This window comes from Peromyscus eremicus, unplaced genomic scaffold (assembly GCF_949786415.1).
Source record: "Peromyscus eremicus unplaced genomic scaffold, PerEre_H2_v1 PerEre#2#unplaced_62, whole genome shotgun sequence".
Classification (NCBI taxonomy): domain Eukaryota; kingdom Metazoa; phylum Chordata; class Mammalia; order Rodentia; family Cricetidae; genus Peromyscus; species Peromyscus eremicus.
In genome coordinates, this window is record NW_026734305.1 from 40,349 (window position 1) to 64,100 (window position 23,752).

Genomic DNA, 23,752 nt, shown 5'->3' on the forward strand with positions numbered 1-23,752 from the left:
TTGATTTAAGTTATAGGAACTATTGGGACAAGCCTAAGCTAAGGACAAGCTTTCATAATTAATGTCTCTGTGTTGTTATGAGACAGAAGAAGACTCGCTAGAGTTAATTGTCTCTTTGTCCCTCTTCCCAATGTGGCCACATTAAGTAAATCTCCTTTTTCTCCTTTTCACCGTTTTTCCTTTTTTTTTTTTTTTTTTTTTTTTTTTTTTTTTTTTTTTTTTTTTTTTTTTTTGTATTTTTTGAGATTGAGCTTCACTGAGGGCTCTAGCTAGCGGGCCTGGAACTCTCTATGTAGACCATGCTGGAGATCCTCCTGCCTCTGCCTCCAGAGTGCTGGGATTAAAGGCATGTGCCCACCACCACCACACAGTGCTTTCCACTTTTTTCAGTGGTTCACTGGATGGGTGAGCCGCCCTGGCTTGGGACACGAGTTGTGACCCCTCTAAATTCGGTTAACACTCATCTGGTCTACTCTGCCTTCAGTTTCTTCCTAATTCCCTAGCCTTCATTTCCCCTAACTAAGGAGCTGTTTCCCTAGGTGTGAATTCCAGCCCTCCAATCATGGCTCATCTCCAATACCCAATTCTAGCCGACTTCCTGGCAGCCTCGTGGACTGACGCCCGCTGCCAGCGTCTGCATCTCGCGCCTTAGGATGCTCTCGGCAGCCGCCACCGAAGTCAGGATGCAAGCGCTTTACGGTGACTCGGTGACTAATTTACATGCCTGCTTTGGGGAGCGTGCAGTAGACCGCCTCCGCCGCCGGACGTTCTCCCCAAAAACGCGCTCGCACACCCTCAGCCCCGGGAACCAACCCGGGATTCCCTGCCCGCGGACGCTCCCATTGCAGCCAGCCGGAGGGGCGCGCCGGCTCCGCCTCCCGAACCGATTCCCGTGACCTCAGCCGTCCCGCCTTCTCCACCTTGGGACCGATCCGCTGTCTCTTTCCCTCTCTCTCTCCCTCGGTCCCGCGGCTCCATCCCCGGCAGGAGCCGTCCCCACCCGGCTGCGCCCGGCTCGTGCGCCGCGGAACCCCCGCAGCCCGCCGCGTGGTAGCGCCCGCCCCGCCGCCGCTCGCCGGTTTGCCCGGCGGCTCTCGGCCCGCGCGCCTCAGTGAAGCCGCCGCCGCCGCCGCCGCCGCCGCCGCCGCCTCCCGGCTCCGCTCGCCCGCTCCGCTCCGCGCACCGAGGGACGTGGAGGCAGGAGCGCCGCAGCGACCCCCGGCTCCCGCGCGCGCGCCCTCCGCACCCCACCCCACCGTTCCCGCTGCGCTCGGCCCGGCTCGTCAGCAGCAGCAGCGGCGGCGGCGGCGGAGGAGGAGGCGGCGGCGCCCGGCATGTATCAGAGCCCGCGGCGGCTCTGCTCGGCCCTGCTGCTCAGGGACGCCCCCGGCCTGCGCCGCACGCTCGCGCCCGGCCCGCGCCGCACGCTCGCCCCGCCGCCGGCGCTCCGGCCCCGGCCCGCGTCCCCGCGACTGCAGGCGGCGGCGGCCTCGGGCGCCGCGAGGTCGCGTCCCCGAACAGGTGAGAGCCAGCGCCGAATGAATGGGCGGCCGGCGGCGGGGTGGGGGCCGGGGCGGGCGGGGAGCGGAACGCCGCTGGGGTGCCGGCTTCGGTTTTCGCATCTGATCATCCTGAAGCCCGGGAGGCCACTGTGACACCTCCACCACCACCACCCCCAATGGTCACACGTTTAGCTTCGTGGTACCCACCCCGGATGCAGGGCGCTGACGCTTAGGTTGCCCGGACTGCTTTGTGGCTATCTTTATGAGGGGGGGGGGGGGGAGAAAAAAAAATCTAAAAATGACGCTTGATCGTGGGTTTGCAGGGCCTAGGGGCTCTGAATCTCCCTCAAGCCGCGTTAGTACATGTCGACTCTCTTTACGTTTTGGGGTTTTTTTGGGGGGGGGGGCCGGGGGTTGGGGGTGCTTCCACTTCGACTCTTAAATTCCTGGGTGAAGACATTGTAAATCAGCATTTCACCAAGGGTCAGTCCTCTACATCACCCTTGTGGTTTGAGTGTCCTCTTTCTGCCTAAGGACAGATTGCGACGGCCACGAACTACATACAAATTAAGTATGGTTTTTAAATGAATAGTTTCTCCCTCATATCAAAGCAGTTATTTCATGTAGTCCGTCCTTCAAAACTAGCAATTATTTTGTAATACTTTTCTAGAAATTGTGATTTGGTTGTTACCTCAAACTAGGTTATTGCTGTCCAACACATTTGTATAACCATTCTTATTTTACTAGGGTACATTTTGGTAGAGATTTGGATTAAAGGACAGATTCCACACTAGAAAATATAAGTTCATTGAGGCTTTCTTGTTTTTTTCAAGACAGGTTCTTGACATGTGGCTCTGGCTGTCCTTGTAGACCAGGCTGGGCTCGAACTTCCAGAGATGTGCCTGCCTCTGCCTCCCTAGCAATAGGTTAAAAGGAGGGCTGCCACCACCTCCCGGTTGATTGAAGTCAAAACCTTACACCATAATCACATTATTGGCAGACATTTAGACTGTGATGCTTTTTAAAATTGAGGCATTAAAATGGGTGTGGTGGCATACACCTGTAATCCCAGCACTCAGCAGGAGGATCAGGATTTGGAGTGCCCTCCCACTCCAGTACAAAAGTAAAAATTAGAGCGTGAAACTGGTCACTAGAGAGTCGGTGTTGCTTTAGAAATGGTGAACTTGCCGGGCGGTGGTGGCGCACGCCTTTAATCCCAGCACTCGGGAGGCAGAGCCAGGCGGATCTCTGTGAGTTCGAGGCCAGCCTGGACTACCAAGTGAGTTCCAGGAAAGGCGCAAAGCTACACAGAGAAACCCTGTCTCGAAAAACCAAAAAAAAAAAAAAAGAAATGGTGAACTTTTGAAAATCCAGAGCTGTGCCCCCACCTCTGGGTCTTTAGAGATTTGGCACGTCATGAACTAACTGTCGGGGTGGATAGCACCACTAACTGGTTTTTGTTGTTTTCCTGTTGGTTGTTTTCAGGAGGAACATCGCTGGGTTTGAGGGTGGGAAGGTCTGGTACCAGATCCAATTTTAAATCCCCCTCCCGCTCCCTCAGAAACCATTATTTGCCCTTAAGCACATCTTGTGAATACAGGTAGTTGTGTAATACAGATCAAGTACAGCTGGGATAGTGGAGGCAGTAGTTAAAGAGTATTTGCAATGTGAGGTTTCTGACAGATGTCTAACGCACACCTTTAGTCAGCAGGTAAAGGCAGGGGAGGCCAGCCTGGTCTACAGAGTGAGTTTCAGGACAGCCAGGGCTACACAGAGAAACCGTGTGTGTGTGTGTGTGTGTGTGTGTGTGTGTGTGTGTGTCTGTGTGTGTCTGTGTGTGTCTGTGTGTGTCTGTGTGTTGGGGCGGGGGGTTGGACATCCCTCGGTTTTATGTGTCTTTACCCATAGGTAAAAGGGGACATGGGGTAGGGGTAGAGCAGTGGTGGAGTGTGCACCAGGCCCTAAGTTCAATCTCTGGCAACAGAGAACGAACTTGTAGGGTTTTGTGGTACTTAACCTATTTTAGACAGTGCAGGGTGTAGGTAGCTTTCCTGCGTCTTGTAGCTTTCCTTTCTTGGGGAGGATACAGTGGCTGATTCACTGCTCATTCAAGATCTTACACAATGTCACTCACCACAGGTGGGGACTCTGTAATACGTAATACTGAAGAGTCTAAGCTTTAGGCTATTCAGAAGAGCTTTCTTTCCATGAAGAGGTGAGATTTGGGGCCAAGGAGATGGCCCAGATGGTAAGGTGCTTGCCACCCACCAAGCCCGAAGACCCAAGTTCAATTCCAGGGATCCACATGATGGAAGAAGAGGACTAACTCCTTCAGGGTGTCTGTCCTCTGCCATCCACACATGCCTACACACATATCCAACAAAGAGTAATTTTCAAACAGGTGAGATTGAAGTAGACGTGGGACTCAGGCAGGAGCATTTCTTTTTTGTTTTTGTTTTTGAGACAGGGTCTCAATGTAGCCTTTACTGTCCTGGAACTCTGCATCCATGTGTTGGGACTAAAGGTACTGCTTGGCCTGGAGCAGTTCTTGAATTCAAGGCCAGCCTGGGCTGCCAGTAATGAGTTCCAGTACTGTGTGTACTGTAAGTGATAATCCTTTAGGGAGCGGGTTCTCACTAAGATTTGTTTAATTAAGTGAAACACCTTTCATTCTAATGGTTAAATTTGTAGCGTCAGAAGAGTGGGGACAGAGTTCCTTGCACAGTAATGACAAGTCTTTGATACTTTGAGGATTCAGAAGGTGGCAGGAGCTTGAGCCGGACTTTGAAAATATGGCTAGGGTTGAAAGGGTTGGATATGAAACATTTTGTGAGGAAAAGCAGAAAAAAGGAAAGGAAATTAAAGAAGGCTGAGAGAAGAAACATTTTCCAGAGTGGGCAGTGTTTTCCAAAGTATCTTAGAAACAACATTTGATTTTTGAGAACTCAGATTATTGAATTAGTCAATTGAATGGTGGTAACAGGTTCCATATTATTGAAGAGACATAACAAGACCCTAAGTTCCTTTATTCCTTGCTCCTCACTTTTAAAATATTCGTTTTTAAATCTTTGTGTGTGGGTTTTTGTTTTGTTTGTTTTTTTCATGCCACGTGTGTGGGAGTACCTGAGGAGACCAGAAGAGGGCATCAGATCCTGGGGCTGAGTTAGGGATGGTTGCGTTGTTCACCCGCCTGGCCCTGGAAGATCCTGGAAGAGCAGCTGTACTCTGGGCTCCTGAGCTGTCTCTAGTCCCTCCACCTTCCCTTTCTCTCTTAGATTAAACCTAGACCCTTGCTTGTATTAAGCAGATTTTTTTTCTTTTTGAGAAAGGGTCTCGTGTCGGGCTGATCTTGAACTTTCTTAATGTGACTGCAGATAACCTCAAATTCCTGATTATTCTTACTTTACCTACAAAATGCAAGGATTGCAGGCATGGGCCGAGCAAGCAGATTGTCCCTAAACGCCCCAGACTTGTTCCAAAGGCCTTGAAGGAGCTGAAAGCTACTGCACCTCTTGGGAGGAGCCGTAGTTAAGTCCCCCAACACGTTCAGAATCTAACTTGCATCCTGCAATTGGATGTACTCAGGGGCTGGGCACAGCCCTCCCAGTTATCACTTACTGTAATGGATAGGCTTAAAGGGGAGCCTTGGGGGTGATCTTAGCAGCTTTCCTCTCTCAAGCCAAGACAGCATCCCGCAATGAGGCGGCAGCGGTTGCCACAGTTACTGTGCGCAGACTCATCTGTGGGCTTGGAAATGCTGTTCTCCAGATCCTCCTCCTCGGTTCGTGAAGAGTTGGCTGTACCAGTCAGTGTTCTCCACCACTGGAACATGGTGCTTTTTTTCTTGGTTCAATTTTAAAGGCAAATAGCATCTCAGTTGAGAAGGCAGCTTTATTTAGTAGGCCCCTCAGCTATGTGAGTAAGCTGTTTATGAGAAAGAAGAAATGGGAGAGCTTGTAATTATCAAGCTTCTACAGAGTAAATGCTTTTCCTTATGGAGAACTGAGGTATCATTCTCCTGTAGTATTCATTGGTAAATTTAAATACAGGCTGGGACTCTTAATAACCACGGCTCCAGAATCAAAATCGGTGCATGGACATTTGCAAATCCTTTTTTTTTTTTTTTGGTTTTTTTTTTTTTTTTTTTTTTTTTTTTTTGGTTTTTTGAGACAGGGTTTCTCTGTGTAGTTTTGGAGCCTGTCCTGGATCTCACTCTGTAGACCAGGCTGGCCTCGAACTCACAGAGATCCGCCTGGCTCTGCCTCCCGAGTGCTGGGATTAAAGGCGTGCACCACCACTGCCTGGCATACCTTTGCAAATCCTTTAACCTTGCTTGCTGTGTCTTAATGCCAGGTGCCATCTAGAAGAGATTAACACATCAACTGATAGCACTATATCCACAGTATACCTTCTGTTCCACACGCTAATTACAGCAGGAATTGAGAACAGTCGATGTGGCTGGATTTGTTAGGGAGGATTTTGAAGAGGAAGAAAAGAGTGTACACGGGGTAGTAGTGGTCCAGAGAGAACAGCTTCATGGAATTGCACTTCTTCATGTCAGATACACAGTTACAGATTGATTTCTCAAAAGAGAAACCGGTAGTTCTGTTCAGCGAGTGCCTCTGCTGCTTCTGCGGGGTTGGAAATATTTTCTGAGCTTGACCCTGCCTTTCCAAAGGGGCTCCTTTTTTCCTCCCTAATTTTGTTTTATGTTTGTGGGTATTTTGCTCGAATATGTCTGTGCACCATGTATGTGCCTGGGGCCTGAGGAGGTTGGAAGAAGACATTGGATTCCCTGGAATTGGAGTTACTGGGTGGTTGTAAGCCACTCTAGGCCCTGGGAAGAGCAGCAAGTCCTCTTAACCGCTCGGCTTTATCTTCAGTCCCAGCTGCTCCTTAGAAGTTTGAGGTGTCATGGAGAAGAAGGGCTGCCGGAGAAGGAAGGCCGTTGTCCTGGTGCCTTGGAAAGAGGAGGAAGAAGGGGACTGACAGGCACCTGTTAGGGTTACCTCTGCCTCAGAACTCCAGGGCTTCCATAGCCTCTTAAATAGTGGTTATCATACTTCAGGAAACACTTAGAACTTGAGGCCGGCCTGGGAGGCATAAGACCCTGTCTCCAAAAGTATATAACACACTAAAGTCAGAGAATGGAGCCCACTGGTACAGCTCTTCGTTCAGTCTTCAGGACCAGCCAGAAGTGTTACAGTGACGTGTCTGGGAAGTCGCTCCTTACTCCTGGAGCATTGTTTCTCAGTCTCCCTTCTTATCTGCCCTTCCTACAACTCTGTTTAAACCCAGTGCTGGGCATTGAATCCTGTGCCCCTTGCATGCTCGGTGGGCACTGCCACTCAGCGACATTCCCAGTTTGCATGGCTCTAAGTGGGAAGTGGCAGTGAGGCTTAACTCTGTGTATAGAACGAGGGAGCTAGTGGAGAACTCCCTACACCAAAGGTAAGGAAGCTGCCTTCTGTGGTCTCCACCATAACCCTTCATTTCCCTGCTCAGAAATACCCTTGAAAAGTGAGCTGGATGGTACAAGCTTGTGGTGCAGTCCTCAAGAGGCTGAGGCCAGAGGATGTCAAGTTTGAAGCCCGCCTGGTCTGAATGATGAGGTCCTGTCTCCAAAACAACAGCAGCAACAAAAACGGGGTGGGGGTGGGGGTCTGGGGGGGTCTAAATGAACATGCCGGGGATGTTTGTTCATAGGTTGCTCCTGATGTGGTCTGCTTCACTTTGAGGACAGGCATGCTTGCAAGACCTTTTCTTTAGAGCTTTATCTGGTTCTGTCCTGCAAGCAAAAAGCTCGTATCTATGAGGAGGGCAGGCTGAACCTAATGCAGCTGTTTACAATTTCTTTTTAAATACATTGTTTTCTTATGTGTATGCGTCTGTACACATGTGTGTGTTCCTGAGGAGGTCATAAGAGGGTATTGGGTCGCATGGAGCTGGAGTTCCAGGAGGTCTGAGCAGCCCAATATGGTGCCAAGAATTTGATGGCATAACTTTGGCTTTCTGACACTGATCCATTCTTTTAATTTTTTAGATTTATTTATGTGTGAATGGTTTACGTGAATATATGTATGTGTAACACGTGTGCCTGGTACCCTGGGAAGTCAAAAGAGGCTGTCATCTGCTGGAGCTAGAGTTACAGATGCCTGTGAGCTGGGAACCAAACCCAGGTCCTCTGCAAGAGCAGTAAGCACGCTTAACCACCGAGACAGCGTTGCAGCCCCAAGTTTTTTGGAATGTAGGTGCTTTCTTTATTCTTGGGAGATCTTAGGAAGGAAAGAAAGTAAATATAAATAATAAATATAAAGAAAGTATGTATGTGTGTGTATGTGTGTTCATATTGCTACCTTGATCTCGAACCAATATTTGTGGTGTACCAGATAGCGAGTTTCCATTAAAAAAAAAAAATTACAATTTTACTTTAGCTGTGCTTTATTGTGACAGGTCTCATTGAATAGCCCAGTGGAACTCACTTGTGTGCCTAGGCTGGCTTCCCACTCAGTGTGTACTAAAGACTGGGTGTGAACCTCGTCATCAAGCTTAACCTCCCAAGTGATTACAGCCATGTGCTGCCACTCCCAGAAGGCTCTGGAAATTCTTGTATGAAAATGGTTTTTCCTTGTTCTTTAAGAGACAGAAAACTTGGCTGGTTTTATCCTATGTCTGTACACTCTGGGGATGGGAGAGTGAAGCAGGGGAAGAGACAGACAGACAGACAAGAGCTTACTATGTATAGTACTGTCTGGCCTGTAACTTACTAGCTAGAGCAGCCCAGCCTTGAACTCACAGAGCTCTACCTGCTCCACCAGGTTAAAGGTATGAGCATCCATTCTCAGCGACAGTTTCATAATAAAAGTTCAATCATGAGCTGGCAAACTGTGAAGAGCCACCTGGTAAATGTGTTAGGCTTCCCTGCCCATGTCTACACCTTGCAGTTGCCAATAGGTGAGATTCCACAGACGGTATGTAATATATAAACTTCACCTGTGGACATTTAATTTGAATTCCATGAATTCCATGCCCTTTTCACATGTCCTGGTATATTACTGTTAATTCTTTCTCAACTACTTACCACTGTAGAAGAACGTAAAGTGGTTCATAGATTTTTAGCAGCCGCACAACGCCAGGGGAACAGCAGATTCGGGGCAGAGTGTGTGGACCCTGTGTAGAGAGCTCTGGTGTCAGCAGAACGTCCCTTTGGGTCATTCTTCAAAGCATCTCGGGTGTTAATGGTAGGGGTGGGATGCTACCAGAGAGTGTGTACAGCTGTATTTAAAAGGATTTCTTCAGAGATCTTTTCTAATAAGTCTGTCACAACTGAAAATGTGGCTCAACCTTTTCTGGAACATGCTTTGGCTTTCTCATCTCTGACTTGCTGCCTGCTGTTCTTGGATTGTGACACCGTGTCTAGGTCGTGTATTTTTAGACACGTTGGATTGAGAGTTATGACCTTCACTGGATGTCTCTGGAAATGCCACTCAGGTCATGACACTGCTTTGTACACTTTGTGCTGTACCAGCGTGTGTGCCTTAATGGCAGTGACGTCTGCAGATGGAGGAGGTGAAACCTGACCTCTGCTGACTCCGGGCACAGAACCTGGGCTCTGTGTGTGTCTGGCCCTCCCCGAAGGAGCCAGCACTGTTGGAAATGCTGAGGCTCACAGTCCAAGGTGCAGGTAACTCGCTCAAGGGCCCAAACTGCAGTCTGACGTCAGTCTCCACGTCTGGAGTGGTGGTTTACAGGAGTGCCAGGAAGAGTAGTGGGAACACAGAAGTAAGCTGGCACTTCTCACAGCCTGCTCTTTAAGCCCCAAAGTGTGTTTGCTTCCTTAAACATTAGAGAATTGCTAACGGTAAGCCAGCCATTCAGATGTGCTACATACCTCTGTTCACAGTCTTACAGAGCTATGGTTGACTTATTGAAGCACAGTGCTAGAGTTGAACTCTGGGGTTGCTCATACTATGCCAGCCAGCACTTGGCCACTTCTCCCCCCACACCACTCTTTTTATAATTAAAACTTAATTTTTTATTTTGCCATACTGGGTAAATGCTCTGCAGCCCTATTAACATTTCCTAAAGCACCATACTGTGTTCTGTTCCCTGCCTTTTTGATAGCTGTTCCGAGCAGGTGTATACACTGCTTATCTTAGCACTTGGATTGTGAAAGGAAAAATGGTTCAGATATCCAGGGACAATTAAAGTTTAAAAAAATCTGGTAGGAGCCGATCAGTGGTGGCATACATCTTTAATCCCAGCACTCAGGAGGCAGAGGCAGGCGATCTCTGTGAGTTCAAGGCCAGCCTGGTCTACAGAGCAAGTTCCAGGACAGCTAGGACTATTATATAGAAAAACTTTGTCTCAGAAAACCAAAAAAAAAAAAAAAACCAGCAAAGCCAGTATTCTGTGGTCATAGACCTAGACATGGGTGCTTGAATATTGGAGTCCTTAAAAATACACTAAATATGCAGTATAGTCAACACCCCTGGAGGATATTTTGTGTGAACTTTCACCTACTTGCCCTGAATGGTGGCCACATTTATTCTGGAACCTACTCTAATAAGCCTAATGAGAAAATTCCCTACCAAATTAGCTGTCTTAGCTTTTTGAGGTAGTTCGGCGCATGGCCAGCAGATGGCAGCATTGGGCTGCTGGTATTTGTCATTTACAGTTACAGTGTTGTGTACTTCACTGTTCCAGGTTTCCTTGGGCCCAGGCTTGATCAGCTCCCAAACCCCACTAGGTGTGTGCCTAAGACAGTCCTGAATTTTGCTCATTCTTTACCTTTTTAGTCTTTTTTTTTTTTTTTTAGTTGGGTCACCCTGGAGATACTAAGCTCAAACTGAGAAACAGTATCCACTGAGTGGTCAGTTGGGCATGAAGAGTAGTTTCTGGGTAACTAGAGCCTGATGAGGAGGTGTCTTCTGTTGGTTTGCTCTTAGGACTGCTTGGGAACTAGGTAGGACCAGTCAGTTTGGGTCTCAACTATTGAGATGGCCTCCAAAGATCCAGTTAGAAATGAAAAGCATCTATTTAAGTCACCATCGTTTTAAACACAGCCAGTGGCTATTACAGCTTAGTCAGGTACTTGCCCAGCAGATACAAAGTCCTGGCACAATCGATCTCTGAAGAGAAAGGACTAGATAAAGCTTGATATAGTCTTCTCTTGTTTAATGTACTGGGGAGGGGGGTGGTAACCCTGGCTGACCTGGGACAGTATGACCAGGTTGACCTTGGACTTTAAGCGATCTTCTTACCCCTGGCTCAGGTGCTTAGGACCAAAGTCTGTACTAACATGCCCAGTGATACAAACTTTATTAAATTCCCTTAGCAGGACAGAGTGGTGCATGCCTTTAATCCCAGCACTTGGAGGTGGAGGCAGGAGTATTAGGAATTTGAGGCCAGACTCTGTTCAAAAACAAGTTTGAAACCACCGTGGGCTACTAGAGACCCCAGGACTCCATTTCAAACAACAACAGAGTTCACCTTTTATCCTCTGAGTATCTTTGAGACAGCCCAAGTTGTCTTTGAACTCATATCCAGGAATACAAAATGGGATTGAACTTAAATGTTCACCACTGGGAGTGCCACATCTTCTGAGGACTAATTAGATGGAGCATCAAGGCAACCTTGAATTCCATCCACCCTGCGCCCCACCCCCACCCCAAGAACATGTAAAGAAAATTTTAGGCAATGTTTTTGCAAAAATGGTTTAGAGCTGTATCGTTTTTTCTATCTTCCTAATCATCCTGAACTTATAAAGATGTCATGTAGAAAGTGCAGTTAGATGGTAGTATAAACTAAATTATCTGTTGACAGACAGCAGTTAGAAAAAGTCTGTAAAATTGGTTGCCCTTGCCAGGTGGTGGTGACATACACCTTTAATACCAGCACTCGGGAGGCAGAGGCAGGTGGATCTCTGTGAGTTCGAGGCCAGCCTGGTCTACAAAGTGAGTTCTAGAACAGGCTCCAAAGCTACACAGAGAAACCCTGACTCAGAAACAAAAGAAAACAAAATTTCGTTGCCCTTAGCTAGTTGAGAAATCCTGTCTTCTGTAGGAGAAAGGGCAGGATTTCTTCAAGTTCTTATGTATTGGTAGCTCTCGGCCTTTCCTGTACTGTGAAGAGTTAGTTCTAGATGCTCCCTGAGCTAGTCCACACTCTTGGGTTGTATCAGAAGTACACCGGCTAACAGCAGGGGATATTTTTGAAGATCCCAGTGTTAGTGAGCCAGGCTGGGGAGTCATTCTTACCTCTGATTCTAGGTGGTTTGCTCAGGTGTGTTAGTGGGGGGGATAGGGATGTGCTGCTTTAAGGTGTGAGGTGCTTAGATGCTTATTCATTGCAAGGAATGGTGCTGTTGGGTCACTCGTGTGCTGTTGGACTCCTTAAAGTTAGGCTGGTTCTCCATTGTGCTAGTTCATGACTAAAATAAAACCTAGCATTTTCCTTTCATGGTAAGCCAACTTAAGAGCTGAGGTGAGACTGTAAGATTTCCCTGTTGTTCACTTTTGACTGTCATAGTTCCAGCAATAGATGGCACATGGCTGCTAAAAGTGTTTATTTTTAATCCAGAGGAGAAATTGGCAGAGTATGCTTCTCAGTTGAAATAAAAGCAGTACCGTCTACCTGCAGGCGGCCCTGCACATTCCTTGGGGTGTAGCTCAGTGGTAGAGCGGTGGTCTAGCACTTTCAACCCTCAGCCTATAAACAGAATAGTCTGCATTACATAACACCTGTGACATACTTACCCCGTGTTCAGATGCTGAATCTGAGATATTGTTTTAATCTTGGAGTGTAGGTGAGTTCTCATTTCCCTTGAATACATGCTTGAAAGTAAAATTATTGTGCTAACCTGCTTTTCACTTTTTAAAATAACAACAGACTATTTTCAAAATAGCGTTTTAAATTTGCATCAAGCAATATAAATATACTGTCCATAGGTATTGGCCCCAATTAGTCTCCCTTATGGCTCATGCTTTTGAGTGCTGTGCATAAGAACTCGGTCTAACTTACAAGGTTTTCTCCTGCACTCTTCTTAGAAGTACAGTTTTTAGCTGAACAGATGGCTCACACCTGTAACAGCAGCGTTGGGAGACTAGTTCTAGGCCGTGTGGGCTACAGTGTAATACTTCACCTGTCAGTTGAGTGGTTTGTTCTGTTGTACTGGGAGATTGAACCCAGGGCTTTGGACATGCATGCTAGATAAGTTGTCTACCACTGAGCTATATTCCCAGCTTTGATTGAGTGAGTGATTGATTGATTGATTTTATTGAGATAGGATCTCACTAGATTGCCTAGGCTAGTCTTGAACTTACTTTCATAGGCTACGCAAATATAGAACTCACTCTCCTCCTGCCTCAGCTTCTAGAGCGACTGGCATTACAGAGCCAGCAGGCCTGGCTCAGGCCTTTGTTTGTTTACTTGTTTATTTTTAATTTTTCATTAATGTGTGAGTCTGTATGAGTGTGTGCCACTTGTGTGCAGTGCCCAGGGAGGCCAGAAGATGGTGTCAGATCACTCGGACCAAGTTAGAGGCCGTAGTGAGCTGGCTGGTGTGCGCACTAGTACTGAACCTCTTTTCCAGCCTCAGTTACTTACTGTATTTTTTTTAAGATGATTTATTTTATTCTATGTGTATGGGTGCTTGCCTGTATGTTGTATGTGCACCACATGCATGCCTGGTACCCATGGAGGTCCGCAATGGGTGTCGGATCCCCTGGAACTGGAATCACCATATGGGTGCTTGGGAACTGAACCCAGGTCCTTTCCAAGAGCAACAGCTAATCTTAACTGGAGAGCCATCTCTCCAACACTACATACTCCACACCCCGGGTTGGTTGGATTTGGGGAATAACATTAGACACCAAGATATGAGTGCCAGAGTGCTTATATGCCCCATTGTGGCTTAGCACTCAGGAGTGCACGTTTGTGTACACAGACACACACACAGTTACATCCATGTCTGGACATGTACATCATAGGAAGGTAATGATTTCCCACCTATCTCTGTCTCTGTCTCTGTCTCTGCGTCTCTCTCTCTCTCTCTCTCTCTCTCTCTCTCTCTCTCTCTCTCTCTCTCTCTCTCTCTCTGTGTGTGTGTGTGTGTGTGTGTGTGGTCACAGCATCCCTTTCCGTCTCTTCCTTTACCTAGAGTGTCCTCTAACTAGAGACACTCCTGCTTTCACCTACCTACTCATTTCTGGATTAGTAGGTCCTGCCCTAGGAGAAAGGATTTCACCAGGTATAGCAGGTAACTAGTTCTTCTTAATTAATCCCTGTACTTTGCTGTTGAAACATTGTTTTCCAAAGATATGTAGATCACAGCTTCTTTTTTTCTGGACTGCTTGTAGTCGGATTCCTCTTGAGGTGCTTTTGAAGTCTCCAACCTCCAGTTAATACTTAAATTTGCATGTATCAAATTCATTCTTTATGGCTGTTCCTGTGGACTTTGACATGCATAACTGTTCCCTCCCTCCCTCCTTCCCTCCCTCCCTCCACAGTGTTTCTCTGTGCAGCCCTTCTTGGGTCCTTTTCTGTTGCTGTGATAAAACACCATGGCCAAAGCAACTATAAAGGAGTGTTTAACTGGGTTTACAGTTTCAAAGGGCTGGAAAGCGTGGTGGGGGAGCAGAGGTATGGAGGCAGGACAGCTGAGAATTCAAACCCTCAAGCAAGAGACAGACACGGCACACACACACACACTGGGATTTTTTTTTAACTTCAAAGCCCCACCCCCAATGACACACCTCTTCCAACAAGACTGTACTTCCCAGTTCCACCAACTGGGAACCTAGTATTCAAACATGGGAGGCTTTGCATGCCACTCTCCTTCAAAGCACAGCCACGTACCACCGCTCTCCCACCGCACGGAACTGTTCTAGGAGCCCCTGTGCTGCCCCTAGCAGCCACCATCCTGCGAACTCTAGTCTCCTTTCCCTTCCGGGGTCCCTCAGGGGAATCCACAGTCTAACTTGTGGGACCTGGCTTCTTTCACTTAGAGAGCGCATGGACGAGTCATTCCTCAGGAGTCAGCTCATGTGCCTTTCCACCTAATGTCTTACTTTATGGACATTCAGCGTGTTTAACTGTTCACATACTGTATTTTGTATGAAAGCAGTATTTCAAGTGTATTTAGTTTTAATTAAGTAAATACCTAGAGGTGTCAACTCCTGGCTATATAGTAAACCTATATATATAAGCCCCACCAAGCTGCTTTTCAGAATAGCCAGCTCCACATAGAAATCATACACTTCACAATGAAGCCTTCGGGACTGTTAGGCGTGGGGACTTTATTAATTAGCTCTGCCGCCCTGTGAAGAATGCCCACCACTTTCCTCACCTGAGCTTGAGTGCCTTTCACGAATAAAAACTCAGTTTATTATATGTTCTTTGTTGAGCATCACAATAACTGTTTTTCATATTTGTTGAAGTTTTTGGGGGTGTCGGAGGAGAGAAGAGTGGAGCTTTATAAGCTTCCTCAGCTGTCCTACCAGAAGCCAGAAGTAATACATTTCTTCAGTATATCCTCTGGCACCCCACTCAAACATTCTATCTCAAAAACAAAATGCTCATACCACTTGTACATTTCTCTCCCTTTTAGGGAAAATTTTCTCAGAGTAACTTCTCCTGTCTTCTTCTCTCCCTCCTCCCATCACACTGCCACCAGAAGTAAGACCTGTGTCGCTGAGTCCAGCTCTGCTCTCCTTTCGCTTTGTCTCAGCGTGCCGCCGGGTGCCATCGTTCCCCTGCCACCCACAATCCCTAGCTCACCTTTCCCCTGCTTTGCTCCATAACACTTCGCCAAATACAAACCATGTGGTCTTCCCACTGCAAAATTTGCTGCTGCCTGAGAGCAAGGCTTTGGCCTGTTTGATCACTGGAGTGTCTGCAGGCAGCAGAGTTCATCTGGTCCACAGTGGGCATTGAGACACTGGGTGAGAGATGTCTGTGCAGCCGTGGGTGTGCTGGAACGAGTGAGGCAGGGTTGATGGTGGTTACTGTGATGGGCTCGCTAGGCGGTGTATAGATGTTCACAAGTGGGTTTTGTATCCAAGTCCTTCCTTGAGTTTTTTTGTTGTTGGGGTTCTGGTTTGGTTTTGCGGGGAGGGTGGGTTTTGGTTTTTCAAGACAAGGTTTCTCTGTGTAACTCTCCTGGAATTCACTCTGTAGACCAGGCTAGCCTCGAACTCACAGAAATCTGCCTGCCTCTGCCTCCCAAGTGCTGGGATTAAAGGCACACACCACCATCTTCCAGCTGTTTATTTTTGAGGTAGGCTCTCACTGTGTAGCTCTGGCTGGTCTGGAACTTGCTGTGTAAATCAGGCTAGCCTGGAACTCAGAGAACTCTGCCTCTACCCTCTGAGCCTGGGATTAAAGGCATGCTCAACCATGCTAGTCTCTTTAAAGACTTTTTCTGGTTATTCTTGGCTTTCTGAGGTAGGGTCTCAGGTAACCCAGGCTGGCCTCCAACTCATCCTGTAACTAAGACTGCCCTTGAACTCCTGAGGCTGCTGCCTCCACCTGCCTCTTAACTGCTCTTATGCCTGGGGTCTGCCATCATGCCTGGCTTTCTCTGGTTCTTATCAACCATCCCAATTGTTTTAGTCCGTACTGTACCCTGGCTCCTCCTCAGTGCTTAGCATTTACCTTGTCTCTTTCAGTAAAAACTTGTTAACTTTTTGAAGGAAGAGATCATAAGCTATTTTGTAATGTGCCTATCCCAAACCTCAAGGGATAGGGGAATAAGGATGTAAAAAAGTTAACATACTACAAAAGACTGTCCTCGAGGACTTGGGGTTAGGTTAGAGGAACAAGATTGAGGTTCGCCAGCGATGGTCCCACTGACGGAGGGCATGCGCCGAGGTGGTGAGGCCCTGCACTGGGCAGTTGAAGTTAAATGAGTGGCACTAGCTGCCAGCACTGCCTGGCTGGCTGCCCTCCTCATCCTGTGCTCACTAGGCAGTAGACTAGATTGATCCATCACCACCGTCCAGGCACACGTGCACATGTGGATACTTGTTCCAGGACAGTGGTCCTCAGCTGCTCCAACACCTCAGTTTCCTGTCCTGACGTAAGATGGAAGTGGAGCAGAGGCACTACCGCGCCTTCTGGACTCCGTTCAGGTTTAACTGAAGCCCTTTTCTCAGGTGTGAAGTCACCCACAAAGAAAAGGCAGTGGGTCTGTTGGTGGAACGATTTTCTTCCTCCTCTCCCTCTCTTGTAGGAAGGACATTTTTTAAAAGGCATGTTCTAGTGTATTGTTTCAAGTCTGAGTAATATTAACCCACTGTTCTAGGACAAGATGAAAGTCATTCTGGGCTCAGCATGGTACTAGACGCCTATAATTAATTCCATTTGAGAGGCTGAAGCAGGAGGATTGCCCCAAACTTAAAGCCAGCCTGGACCATAAAGTAAACTGTCTAGACCAGTGTAGGCTATAAATGAGATACCAGCTCATAAATTAAATCACCCAGGTTTTCTCGGTCACATACCAAATAAACACTGTACATGAAGAGCCCACAAACAGATAAGAAGTTTCCATCTGTTCTAATCTGAACACATTTTCCCAAGGCTGCAGTATGGCCTTCTTCTTTTTTACTAAATCTCAGCCTTCTTTTTTTTTTCTTATTGATTAATTGGATGGGTTTGCCTGCACGTATGTATGTACAGTGCTCACAGAGGCCAGAAGAGGGTGTCTGATCTCCTGGGACCAGAGTACTGTTGGTGTGTGACAAGCTGGCATTCATAAGAAATGTCGCCACAACTAACTGCTGACTGAAGAACAGTTATGAGTTGTTTTTGAAACTTTTATTTTTAAAAGACAGGGTTGCTTGGTGCAGCCCTGGCTGTCTTGGAACTCTCCGTAGACCAGGCTGGCCCCAAACTCACAGAGATCTGCCTGCCTCTGCCTCTGCCTCGCAGTGCTGGGATTAAAGTCGTGTCGCAGCACCGCTGGGCAGATACTTATTTCTGTATTTTTTGTGTACGTGTGTGCATGCAGGGAAGCCATAATATAACTTTGGGAGTTACTTCTCTTCTTCCGTCATGTGGTTCTGAGGATGAACTTTGACAGCGGGTACTTCTACCCACTGAGCCATCTTGCCAGCCTCTGCGTTTGAAACTGAATGCTTTCTTTATTCTGCCCTCCTTTTTGCTGTGCCAAACCCTGATGTAGTTGTTGCTGGGTGGTGTAGCCATTGTACAGAGAATTCTAAGCCTCTTTTAGACTTGAATTTCTCGGTGAGGAGGAGCAGCTGAGTTGAGAAAAATTAACAAAGAGAAGGTGCTTGAGCGGGCGTGGTGGTGCAGTCTTTAATTCCAGCACTTGGGAGGCAGAGGCAGGAGGATCTCCATGAGTTCGAGGCCAGCCTGGTCTACAAAGTGAGTTCCAGGACAGCCAGGAGTACACAGAGCAACCCTATCTGCAGTGGGAAGGATTCTCACCCTTCCTAATGCTGCGGCCCTTTAATCCAGTTCCTCATGTCATGGCGACCCCCACCATAAAATGATTTTCACTGCTATTTTATAACTGTCACTTCACTACTGCTATGATGGTAATGTAAATATAAACGTAAATGGATATGCAACCCCTGTGGGAGTCAAGGTCCACAGTTGAGAAACCCCGGCTTAGCAGTAAGAGTGCAGATTGTCACAGAGGACCCCAGTTCAGGTCACTGCACCTGTGCCAGGCAGTTCACAGATCACTGTCACTTAAGTTCCAGGGAGCAGTGCCCTCTTCTGACCTCAGGTACCTGCACACACTGGTACACGCTCAACTAAAATGAAAATTGAGAGGACAGGATGTCAGATATAGAAAAGAAATTGAGAATCTTTGGCTGCTTTTGTTTCTCTAATGGTAATTGGTTAAAGATCTGTTTTTATGGGTCACAGTCTGTTAAAAGTGAAGTTAAGGGGCTGGAGAGATGGCTGAGATAGTAGATTGCCTACCCCGTAAGCATGAGGATCCAGGATCAGTTCCCTGGCACTCACATAGAAATCAAGCATGCTTGCCCTTGTCCATAATGCTAGCCACTCTGTGGCCAGCCTGTCCCAAAAACTAAAGTAGAAAGTGATCGAGGCAAGACATCTGATGCCCCCAGCCTCCTCATGCACACTCGTACACTGCCTGCTTCCCCACCCCCACCCCCACCCCTTATGTGCTAGAATACCCAGATGAAAGCAGCTTGGGAAGGGGCTTATTTTGGCCTACAGTTCCTACAGAGGGACAGAGGCCATCATGACAGGGAGAGCAAGGAAAGAAAATATGTATGGAAGCTCCTGATCATTTCTTCCACACACAGGAAGCAGAATGAATGGAAAGTGGGTCCAGGCTGTAAAACTTCAAAGCCCACCTTCCCAAACAGTACCACCAGGAGGGAGCCAAGTGTTCAATACACGAGCCTCTGAGGGACAGTTCTCATTCAGACCAATAGACACAAACACACACCACACTACACACACCACACACCACACCACACATTCCACACCACACACTCCACACCACACACACCACACCACACATACCACACACACCACACCACACATTCCACACATACCACACACACCACACCACATACACCACACACCACACCACACATTCCACACCACACACACCACACCACACATACCACACACACCACACCACATACACCACACACCACAACACACATTCCACACTACATACACCACACCACACATTCCACACCACACCACACCACATACACCACACACCACAACACACATTACACACTACACACACCACAACACACATACCACACACACCACACCACATACACCACACACCACACCACACATTCCACACCACACACACCACACCACACATTCCACACACACCACAACACACACACACACACACACACACACACACACACACCCCAAATTGAAATCCTGTGCACTGGAAAGCATTTCTTTCGAGGCACTGTTGTCTGTCTTTAGGATTCTAGGAAATGTAGCCAGTCAGGAAAAGAAAGCTCTTAGATGGACCAACTGAGCAGAACCAGGTATCTCCTCCTCCACTCCCCAGAGCATGCCCTGTATTTTTTGAAGAGTATATATTCAGTGCTGATCACAGGATTCTCCAGGATGGACACTTAACATCTGAAACCAAGGGACCTGTACAAACGCTACAGCTAGATCCACAGCTTTCTACAGTTCACCCCTCAAAAACCGTTCTTATAGAAAAAAATTTGGGGTGAGGTGTGGTGGCCCACGCCTTTAATCCCAGCACTTGAGAGGCAGGGGCAGGTGGACCCCTGGTCTACAAAGCAACTTCCAGGACAGCTAGGGCCGTTACTCGGAAAAACTCTGTCTCAAAAAAACAAACAAACAAACAAAAACTTGGAAGAATGTGTATTTTGTCAAGTGCTGCTTGTTCAAGACTGGGTGGGTGTATACAGACAACTAAGAGGTTAGTGAGGCTAGAGGAACAAGTTTGCTTTTGTTAAGAGATTGGTTAATGCAATACTTGACCTGTCCCGACAGGAAGCTGGAGGCTAGAGACTCCATTCTTCACAGTGAGTGCTCACAGCTGGCTGTGTTCTGCTCCTTCCTCGCAGGGAGTTCCATGGGCAACGGCACGAGCAGACTGTACAGTGCTCTCACCAAGACCCTCAACAGCAGCGCAGCCGCTCAGCACCCCGAGTATTTGGTGTCAGCTGACCCAGATCATCTGGAACCCATTGATCCTAAGGAACTTCTGGAGGAATGCAGGGCTGTTCTGCACACTCGGCCACCCCGCTACCAGAGGGATTTCGTGGACCTGAGGACAGATTGCGCCAGTAGCCACCCTCCCATTAGAGTGATGCAGTGGAACATCCTTGCCCAAGGTATGCCTGGTGAAGAAGCGTGCTGTGGCTTCCTTCTGCTTCTGTGTGCTGTGTGGAGGGACAGCATCGGGGAGGGTGGTCTTTTCAGCAGCTCAGTGGGATAACCTTAGACCTTCTGTGGCCAACAACTGGAGTCCTTAGCACTGTGACCACATTTACAGGGAACAAACTGAATGGGTAGTGTGGACGTGTGGAGCAGGAGTTGAGACTAGTCTCGGCTGGTCTTGGTGGTCCACAAGGACTTGTAATCTCAGCACTCAAAAGGCTGAAGCATGGGGACTGCCAAAGTGGGATGCCAACTTGAGCTGTGGAGTGAGGCCTTGTCTCAAAACAATAAAACCAGAGATGCTGCTTGGCCAACTCTTAGCATTTAAATAAAGTTACTTAAAAATATTTGTGGCAGAAAAGGACCCCTTTTACTATACTTGCTGAATTAAAAACTAGATTTATCCATCATTCTTACGTGGTAATACCTTTTATGTAGTAGTTAAAGTTGTAAGGAAAGGCATCTTTGGGGATGAAGAGATAGCTCAGTGGTTAAGAGTAGGTACTGCTTTTCCAGAGGACCTGAGTTTGATTCCCAGCACCCACCCCACACCACGTGGTTCCAGGGGACCCAAGACCTCCAGCCTCTGCAGTCACCTGCACTTACGTGCACACTCCCCTTACCCCATAAACATAATTAAATATGATAAAAATGTTAAGGCCAGGCAGTGGTGGTGCCACTCGGCAGACAGAGAGAGGCAGGTGGATCTCTGTGAGTTCGAGGCCAGCCTGGGCTACAGAGTGAGTTCCAGGAAAGGGGCAAAGCTACACAGAGAAACCCTGTCTCAAAAAAGCAAAAAAAAAAAAACAAAACTGTTTTTAAAAAGAAAAGGCATTTTCATGTGTTTATGTATCTCTGACTTACCAATCTTAAAAAGTATTTTTATTCGTTCTCTGACTATCGTTCTCTGATAGTTACCATGTATGTTGTTTACTTCCACCCTACCAACCAACCCTGGCGCCTGTACAAACATATGGCCATCTTTGAGTCTGTTTCCCGGTGTTCATTCATAAGGAGAAAAAGCTATTCATTTGTCCCATTCATTCTGAATAGTATCTATTTATCAGTTTACATGGCTATCTTATAGTGAGTGTTAAAACTGTCCTTTATTTAAATTGACACACTTTTATATCCCCAGGCCTACAAAGTTTCTCTAAGCCTAAAGGCAAAGGTCTTAATCCTAGAATACAGTTCTGTGAAATAGTTTTGTATATATCTTGCTTCAGCAGATAGTATGAGGTTATTTTGTCCGGGTGGGTTAACACGGCTGAGAACTGCCCCAGCATCTGAGGCAGATGTGGACCTCCAGGCCCCTACCCCTGAGCTTTGTTTATTCATGTATGAGGCAGGGGCTCAGTGTGCAGCTTAGCTGGGCTGGTGCTCAGTTATGTAGCCCACAATGACTCGAACTCATGGAGATCTGCCTTCCCAGTACTGCATCACCGCACCAGGCTTCCCATTTTCTTTGAGGTCATGGTTCTGTGGTGGCTGACAGATGCTTGGCTTTTCTTTTCAGCTCTTGGAGAAGGCAAAGACAACTTTGTACAGTGCCCTGTCGAAGCACTCAAGTGGGAAGAAAGGAAATGCCTTATCCTGGAGGAAATCTTGGCTTACCAACCGGATGTCTTGTGCCTCCAAGAAGTGGACCACTATTTTGACACCTTCCAGCCGCTCCTCAGTAGACTGGGCTACCAGGGCACATTTTTCCCCAAGCCCTGGTCACCCTGTCTCGATGTTGAACACAACAATGGACCAGATGGCTGTGCTTTGTTTTTCCTCCAAAACCGTTTCAAGCTCATCAACAGCACCAATATTAGGCTGACGGCCATGACCCTGAAGACCAACCAGGTGGCCATCGCACAGACACTTGAGTGCAAGGAATCCGGCCGGCAGTTCTGCATTGCGGTCACCCACTTGAAAGCACGCACTGGCTGGGAGCGCTTCCGGTCAGCTCAGGGCTGCGACCTTCTCCAGAACCTGCAGAACATCACCCAGGGAGCCAAGATCCCCCTGATTGTCTGTGGGGACTTCAACGCAGAGCCCACTGAAGAGGTCTACAAACACTTCGCTTCCTCCAGCCTCAATCTTAACAGCGCCTACAAGCTGCTGAGTCCCGATGGACAGTCGGAGCCTCCATACACGACCTGGAAGATCCGAACCTCAGGGGAGTGTCGCCACACCCTGGACTACATCTGGTACTCCAGACATGCTCTGAATGTCACTTCTGCTCTGGATCTACTCACTGAAGAACAGATTGGGCCCAACCGGCTCCCATCCTTTCATTATCCTTCAGACCACCTATCACTAGTGTGTGACTTCAGCTTCAGTGAGGGGCCTGATGAACTTTTGTGAACACTGTATCATTTTAATCATGGGATGTTTGGGAAACTGAAATATGACAAGAAGTTGCCTGAAAAAGGACACTAGTTTCTGCCACTGGACTCTCCATCGTTTCCAGCATGCCCTTGGAAAAGAATTTGTTCACACACCTTTCCAGTTCAAACCTGCAGCAAAAAGGTGTTTGCACTCCAATTTGGGCTTGTAATGTTAATTGTCCATATCGTTCTCCACCATTTAAGGGCATTAAATTAGACTGTTGGTGTAAGCTGAGGGTGTTACAAAACCCTTGTAAGCCCCTCAGAATTAAAGTAAGATGTAGGAAGTTTTCTAGACAGCATTTCAAGTTATTTATTTGTGGGATTTTTAAATGTCAGCAAGAAATGCATGGCAATATTTATTTTTTTATATCTTCATGTAAAACTAAGTGGATTATATAGCATTGTAGATATTTTAGAACCTTGCAGGAATAGACATAATTTCCTTAAAACTTGCAGTTGTTTTGATTTGGTGATCTACAGACTGTACACTAAGGAACTCTATTTAGCCCTGAGGGAGTTGGGACTTTGTAAGTACATTCTTCACAGATAATCCCTGCTGTTTGCTTTGCCTTCAGCTTATCATTGTGTTTCTTGAAGAAATTCCAGTCGTTTTCAATGAATTAATGTTCACTATTTAGTCATTGTTAAGTATTTGTACTTTTTTGTTGTGATGACATTGGTATACACGTGACGATTACTCCATCACCTCTGGAATGTGCTTTTTACAAGTAGCTTTAGGAATAGTCCTGGGACAGTGGCTAAGAATAGTAAGAATTCCTTTTGAGATGAGGACTCCAGAAATCCTATTGAGTGGTCAGGTGTGATCAAAATCTGTGTATTGGAGGACAGCTTGGGCTGTCAAAAAAAAAAAATCCCAAAGACAGCCAGATGACTGGGTTCAAAATTTCTCAAAGAATGTAAGAGTAGAAACAATAACCTGGAGTTCTCTTCCAATTGTTGAAGCCTCTTCCA

At 47.2% G+C, this 23,752-nt stretch overlaps 1 protein-coding gene across 1 annotated transcript; it reads left to right on the forward strand.

Annotated features, from left to right (window-relative positions):
* Window positions 1-1,334: 1,334 nt before the first annotated feature.
* On the forward strand, window positions 1,335-22,769 carry Noct (nocturnin). Its single transcript, XM_059252470.1, has 3 exons — window positions 1,335-1,521; window positions 20,087-20,356; window positions 21,919-22,769. Exons 1-3 carry the CDS (start codon window positions 1,335-1,337, stop codon window positions 22,752-22,754), a joined length of 1,293 nt encoding a protein of 430 aa, XP_059108453.1. The 3' UTR covers window positions 22,755-22,769.
* Window positions 22,770-23,752: the final 983 nt, after the last annotated feature.

Bases quoted from the DNA above. Each gene is read 5' to 3' on its own strand.
- Noct (XM_059252470.1), top strand. From the start codon at position 1,335: ATGTATCAGAGCCCGCGGCGGCTCTGCTCGGCCCTGCTGCTCAGGGAC. The intron at 1,522-20,086 runs GTGAGAGCCAGC...CCTTCCTCGCAG, and splicing joins GAGGTCGCGTCCCCGAACAG to GGAGTTCCATGGGCAACGGC. The intron at 20,357-21,918 runs GTATGCCTGGTG...TTTTCTTTTCAG, and splicing joins GTGGAACATCCTTGCCCAAG to CTCTTGGAGAAGGCAAAGAC.